Source organism: Somniosus microcephalus, chromosome 8, assembly GCF_052327205.1.
Source record: "Somniosus microcephalus isolate GS21.2 chromosome 8, FLI_Smic_1.0, whole genome shotgun sequence".
Lineage (NCBI taxonomy): Eukaryota > Metazoa > Chordata > Chondrichthyes > Squaliformes > Somniosidae > Somniosus > Somniosus microcephalus.
Genome location: NC_140994.1, coordinates 29,672,617 through 29,679,977, shown reverse-complemented (window position 1 = coordinate 29,679,977; position 7,361 = coordinate 29,672,617). Strand labels below are relative to the sequence as shown.

General features: G+C 41.3%; 1 protein-coding gene across 3 annotated transcripts in view; it reads left to right on the top strand.

Moving 5' to 3' along the window:
* atrnl1b (attractin-like 1b) overlaps positions 1-5,596 on the top strand; it is a 930,295-nt gene extending 924,699 nt beyond the window's left edge. For 2 of the 3 annotated variants that reach the window (XM_085994422.1, XM_085994421.1), the window contains exon 29: positions 3,749-5,596. In XM_085994422.1, the coding sequence (XP_085850548.1) occupies positions 3,749-3,873 (125 nt within the window). In that variant the 3' untranslated portion in view covers positions 3,874-5,596. The remainder of the gene's footprint in view (positions 1-3,748) is intronic. The other variant, XM_085994423.1, reaches the window with a different exon arrangement.
* The last annotated feature ends 1,765 nt before the right edge of the window (positions 5,597-7,361 follow it).

Sequence of the window (7,361 nt, the reverse complement as noted above, 5' to 3'; positions counted from 1 at the left end):
GAGAGAGATTGGGAGTGTGAGAGAGAGATTGGGAGTGTGAGAGAGAGATTGGGAGTGAGAGAGAGAGAGAGATTGGGAGTGTGAGAGAGATTGGGAGTGAGAGAGAGAGAGATTGGGAGTGAGAGAGAGATTGGGAGTGAGAGAGAGAGAGAGATTGGGAGTGTGAGAGAGAGAGATTGGGAGTGAGAGAGAGAGAGAGATTGGGAGTGAGAGAGAGAGAGAGATTGGGAGTGAGCGAGAGAGAGATTGGGAGTGAGCGAGAGAGAGATTGGGAGTGTGAGAGAGAGAGAGATTGGGAGTGAGAGAGAGAGATTGGGAGTGAGAGAGAGAGATTGGGAGTGTGAGAGAGAGAGATTGGGAGTGTGAGAGAGAGAGATTGGGAGTGTGAGAGAGAGAGATTGGGAGTGTGAGAGAGAGAGATTGGGAGTGTGAGAGAGAGAGATTGGGAGTGTGAGAGAGAGAGATTGGGAGTGTGAGAGAGAGAGATTGGGAGTGTGAGAGAGAGAGATTGGGAGTGTGAGAGAGAGAGATTGGGAGTGTGAGAGAGAGAGATTGGGAGTGTGAGAGAGAGAGATTGGGAGTGTGAGAGAGAGAGATTGGGAGTGTGAGAGAGAGAGATTGGGAGTGTGAGAGAGAGAGATTGGGAGTGTGAGAGAGAGAGATTGGGAGTGTGAGAGAGAGAGATTGGGAGTGTGAGAGAGAGAGATTGGGAGTGTGAGAGAGAGAGATTGGGAGTGTGAGAGAGAGAGATTGGGAGTGTGAGAGAGAGAGATTGGGAGTGTGAGAGAGAGAGATTGGGAGTGTGAGAGAGAGAGATTGGGAGTGTGAGAGAGAGAGATTGGGAGTGTGAGAGAGAGAGATTGGGAGTGTGAGAGAGAGAGATTGGGAGTGTGAGTGTGAGAGAGAGATTGGGAGTGTGAGTGTGAGAGAGAGATTGGGAGTGTGAGTGTGAGAGAGAGATTGGGAGTGTGAGAGAGAGATTGGGAGTGTGAGAGAGAGATTGGGAGTGTGAGAGAGAGAGAGATTGGGAGTGTGAGAGAGAGAGAGATTGGGAGTGTGAGAGAGAGAGAGATTGGGAGTGTGAGAGAGAGAGATTGGGAGTGTGAGAGAGAGAGAGATTGGGAGTGTGAGAGAGAGATTGGGAGTGTGAGAGAGAGAGATTGGGAGTGAGAGAGAGAGAGTTTGGGAGTGAGAGATTGGGAGTGTGCGAGAGAGAGAGATTGGGAGTGTGAGAGAGAGAGAGATTGGGAGTGTGAGAGAGAGAGAGATTGGGAGTGTGAGAGAGAGAGATTGGGAGTGTGAGAGAGAGAGAGATTGGGAGTGTGAGAGAGAGAGAGATTGGGAGTGAGAGAGAGAGAGTTTGGGAGTGAGAGATTGGGAGTGTGCGAGAGAGAGAGATTGGGAGTGTGAGAGAGAGAGAGATTGGGAGTGTGAGAGAGAGAGAGAGATTGGGAGTGTGAGAGAGAGAGAGATTGGGAGTGTGAGAGAGAGAGAGAGAGAGAGGGAATATTGTATATACCCAACAAATGTCAAATCGATTGACACCTACAGAATGTTGGAAAACTGTACCTTTTTGCAATGTAAGCTTTGGCAATATGGTTCTCTGTCAACTTTCATGCCAATAAAGCATTTGAACTGAACTGAACTGAACTGAGAGAGATTGGGAGTGTGAGAGAGAGATTGGGAGTGTGTGAGAGAGAGAGAGAGATTGGGAGTGTGAGAGAGAGATTGGGAGTGTGTGAGAGAGAGAGATTTGGAGTGTGTGAGAGAGAGAGATTGGGAGTGTGAGAGAGAGGTTGGGAGTGTGCGAGAGAGAGAGATATATATAGATAGATTAACTTTCTAGATGTTGTACGATAGAATCCAGCACCTCATTTGCATGTTTAACTTTCTAAAGATTTTAAAGGTGACTGTAATTTGTATTTCTAGTAATCAAACTTTTGAAAGATTCTATTTTAACGTCCCCTTGTTTCTTCCTACAGAATTTTTTTTTACATATAGTTAGTGGGTGCTAATGCATCACTGGGGAGCCTTAAATCTGAGGGACTACTGAGCCCATGTCAGTAAAATGGACTAACGTAAGCAGTTAGAGTAACTATGTTAATTTGGCTCTCTCTCACTGTTGTACTCAGTAACTCCTCAAAAAGAAATCCCTCAATAATACCATTATCACTCATTATTTAGACAGAAAATATTTAGAAAGACAGCAAATGAGTCACATTGAAATTCATCACAGTTCTTTACAATGTTTTGATTGTTGAAAGTGCTGATGGTGACACTTCATGGAGCAGTTTTGTCAAATACCTGAAACAGATGAAAAACTTAAGACTTAAGTAGTAATTCTGAGAATCCAATTTGAGTATATTCAGATTTTTTTAAATCATTGTAATATATCTCCTTCAATATTACTGTTTTTAATATAGTTTTCAGCCTAATGCAAGAAAGGTTATATTCGATGAACATTCCTGTTATTTGAAAATGTAGAATAGTTGGTGCCATAAACTGTTTTCAAAATATTCATCGATTACTGAAGTTGTTAGAACATGTCAGGTTTTATGCTTTAATTGTAGTTTGGATAAAATAGCATTATGGATTTGTATGGCTGTATGTGCAGGAAGTTTTATGAACCTATTGAGTATTAAAAAGCATTTGTATTGAACGCAATTATTTGCATATTTGTATTGGGGGAAGAAATAAATTAATCAGAGCTACTTTATATAATTATACAAGAGTCCTGCAGGATTGATTAGAATATTTGAATGACGTACAAGTACCGCATAATACTGACGAAAGGTCATCGACCTGAAATGTTAACTCTGTTTCACTCTCCACAGATGCTGCCTGACCTGCTGAGTACTTCCAGCATTTTCTGTTTTTATTTCAGATTTACAGCATAATACTGTACTATTTCTTCATGCTTACACAGGAAAGCCTGGATATTTATTTTGCTCGTAAAGCATTCATCCGACATGAGAGGAAAAGAACTCTACTGAAAACATAATGTTGCTTTCATCCATGAGGTCCATTTAAATGTATAATAACTTTTTAAAAAATGTTTCCAAGACAAATGTTAAGCGATATTACAATAGGAAAAGTATTCCTGATACTAATTTTGGTAAAGTATTTTGTTACCCATGTGTCTTCATCTCTTCAAATAACCAACTGTTCTAACCTCTGCAGCCTTGAATTCACTTCTGTATTAAAAAAATCTCTTTGGCCTCTCTCAAAAGTAGATACTAAAATACTTCAAAGCATTCCAAGTGAGTTTATAAAATTAGGTGCTTTCAGATCCACATGAAATTCAAAACCTGAAGGAATGTATACGCTGTAATGAACATTTGAAGCACTGTATTTATACAGAAGGTTTAAACTTGATCTTCATTTAAATTTTATTTGACCAGTGCTTCTGTGAATCATCTTGACACAGTTAATGAAATTCCTTTAGACCTCAAGTCTTGAGTAATGAATTGTTCCTCACTTAATTGTATTGCTTTGATAACTAGGAACAGTACTGGACTGGAGAACACAATAAATGGATTTCATAAGATGATTTGTGTGGCATTTTGAAAAATGATCTTCTTTAGTGACCTGATTTAATGGAAATCAAACAGCATTGCCATACTCAATACACTATATCCAAGTTGGAGTGGATGGTCTTTTCACTGTGGTATTATGCAGAGAGGCGACCAGCATGTAGTAAAGCCTAATGGAGCTCCAAGTAAATCATTTCTCATTTTTGTATCTGCAGGTCTTGCCATAGCCAGTGCACTTATAGATATTTCTCAACAAAAGCCAGGTGAGTGCAAAGAGAAGACTTCAGCAGTTAGGAACAGAAAGCAACTCCCTCCAACACATCAAGGAACTTGTGTATAAAAAATATAAAAACTGCACTTGTTTATTCTTTAATCTTTTTTTTCCCTTTTGATATGGCTTTAATTTAAAGCCACCCTGCAGCCTCAGTTTTTGTAGAGGCAACACCATAAGAATATTAAAAAATGTGCCCTGTCATCTCTGCATATGAAGTCAGTGATGGGTCCTATACCAGTGGATGGAGGTTACACTTGTCTTCCATGCTGTCAATTTGATTTATTACGTTTTCACATCATTAACCATATTTGTGAATATGATTATGGAAATAAAATTAAAAATGCTAAATGACCACAGAAATGTTATTTCCACTTCAGGCACATGCTGATGGCAGTTGATTGTGGTTTGAGTAACTATCATTTTTTTTAAAGATTGTCAAAGTATTAATGCAAATGTGTTAACAGAAGAATGAATGTTTTTGATGTATGTGGTACTGCAACTTTGATAAATGTGAAGGGGGAGGAAAGAAAGTCATAAATGTTGATGCATTTGTAACCATCCCTGAAGTCTCCAGTTATTTTTTATTCTGCAGAGGTCATATGCAATAATACTGCTGTGTGCAGTTTGATTCATGGTCACTTGCATGTTACAGTGGTGCTGGAGCAATAATTAGGAATTCATTATGAGCTAATAATTTGAAGAAAATATACAGAGGTTGCAATTTATGATATTCCTGGAATCTGTGTTTACATTTCAGTCTTAGTAGGGAAAGCATAAACATATTTCACTGCGGTGCTGTCCTGTTGAATCACAGTACAGGAGGGCGTTTGTAAAAATGTTATTTATTGCAGACATCTAAGAGAAAACTGCACATAACTACATTTTTTAAAAACAATTTCTATTAAACAAATCCTTTTTGGTGTTAGTTAACTGGGACAACTGTCTATTGCAGAAGACAAGAAAATACATCTAAGCATGGAAAGCAGATTGTGCAGTTACTGTCGGTGTTCATTATGTAAGTAACTTTGATAAACACTTGATTGACATGATAGCTAAGTAACGGTGAAGGACACAGGGTAGAAGAATAAAGTGAATTTGTGTGGGATTTTTTTTTTTCAGTTTCTGGGCGGGTTTAGGTGACTGAGTTTGTCACATTACACTTCAGCCCGACAATGAATTCTGCAGAGATGCTCCTTTTCAAAAAAAAAAAATTGGGACATTCTCTAATTAAAAAGAAGTGCATCTGGCTGACATGGGACATTTGGTTCAGTAAAGTACCTGATTCCAAGTTTCATATTTGTAGGAAATCTTCTCGTGGAATTATAGTAGACAATGACCTTGGACTTTTCCCCACTATGTAAACAGAAGCTGTTCTTTTTCTGTAACATTTGTGTTGAATTGCACTGATCTATGGGATTTTAGTTCTAACCTGTATTGGAAACACTTTTAAGTAATTGTATATTAAGGATTGATGGAAGCCCCATTTTTTTCATGTCTCCTATTTCGGACAGGGGTTCTGCGATTACCTTATTTTTTTACTCATTTGTTCCGTTTGTGTCTTGCCATGTAACTCATAAAAGCTGTAAAGTTGCCACATCTGTAAATACACATCTGACAGGGTCAGTCAGGTGATTGCACAAAGAAGTATTTTACACTGAAATGTTTAGATTTGTATCATTAAAGAACAGCTCACATAAATTCTGTGTTTACCTGGGCCTATGTAAAACAATTTTGAAGCTTCAACATAATAAAAAAAAACTCAAAATAATTTTTCTTCAATTTCCTTCTTGTCTAGTGGACAAATTCTTTGCCTTGTGATGTTACATGGTTTTTTCTGATATTGCATTAGCGATGGCACCCCAGGGGTGTTAAAAGAAATAAAGCGGAATGTGTGCATGAAATGACAAAGTAGAAATTGCTGGAGAATGTGAATCAATGCTTTGTTACACTTTGAGGTTTGATTTAATTCTGTGTCTTGAGTGATGTTACTGAACTCATCTTCGCTCTACTAATGGGAAAATGCACTCCAGAAAATTGCACGTTCCACCACATTGCAATGAAAATGGATTCCGACTAATATACAGCATCTAGTTTGTTTCCAAGATATAGTCCTAGGAGAGGAACAAGTCAACAGAAGCACAGCGTGACGATGGCCATAATTGAAATCCGTTGCACAGATTAAATCTTTTAACATGGTATGCGGGGGGCGAGTGTGGTTTAATTTTCTTAAAGGATTTTATTAAAGTTTTGGATCACAAGATGAGGGTCAGGCATCACTGAGTAGCAGTCTTAATGGGTAAGGGTTAGCTGAATCCTGCACTCCAAAAGCCACTAATGCAGTGGAAAGTGTGGATCAGGGGTACGGTAGCATAATGGTTATGTTACTGGGCTAGTAATCCAGTGACATGAGTTCAAATCCCACCACGGCAGCTGGGGAATTTAAATACAGTTAATTAAATAAAATCTGGACTTAAAAAGCTAGTTTCAGTAATGGTGACCATGAAACTACCAGATTGTCGTAAAAACCCAACCGGTTCACTAATGTCCTTTAGGGAAGGAAACCTGCCGTCCTTATCCAGTCTGGCCTATGTGATTCCAGTCCCACAACTTCCCCAGCAAGCCACTCAGTTGTACCAAACCGCTACACCAAACTCAGCACTGTGGGAGTACCTTCACCACACGGACCGCAGTGGTTCAAGAAGGCGGCTCACCACCACCTTCTCGAGGGCAATTAGGGATGGGCAATAAATGCCGGCCTTGCCAGCGATGTCCACATCCTGTGAAGGAATTTTTAAAAAATTCACATTTGCACCAGGTAAGCACTTTTTCTAACCATTCACTTCTCTTGTAGTCTCGTTGGGGTATAAATGCGGTTGATTTGCACCTTTTAGGGCGCTAAAGGGGCGCAAATCAACTAGCGCCTGGGCGCGGTGCCGCTAACGTCTCCTGCGAAATTCAGCGAGAGGTTAGCGGCAGCGCTAACCATTAGCGCGGCGTGCACAGCGCCCTGGCTGTAATACTGGGTGGTGCCCTCCGACTTACCGCCGGACGCTATGTCCACCGGGGTCAGGGGGGCCTACCTGCGGCAGGGGCGGCGCTAGTTAGAGGAGGTGGTGGGCGGCCATTTTTATTGCTGACTGCCTGCCAGCACCTGCCCCCGTTACTGTCCCCCCCCCCCCCCGCGGGTGCCGGCTGCTCTCCCTGAGCCCGGCACGTCTCTTGAGTGCCGGGCTCTTTTGCCAGCACTCCTGATCGCTGGTGGCCCAGTTGGGTGCCGGGAGGTGCTGTGCCAGGCCCCTCCCCTTTAATAAGGGAAGGAAGGTCTGCAGTACCGTAGTGCGACGTGCCGCGATATTGGCTCACAGCGCCCCAAGAGGGATGCGGGGCACTTCCAGTAGAGCCCCTCCTCCCCCTCGAGGCGCCACCTGGGAAAATCGGCCGCGGGGGCGCTACTCAATTTTTACTCCTTTGTGTTTCAAAACAGTTTGTAATGCATTTTAACTAATTTACCAAATATACAAGTATCAAAACCTTTAGTTTTATGCAAGGAATAA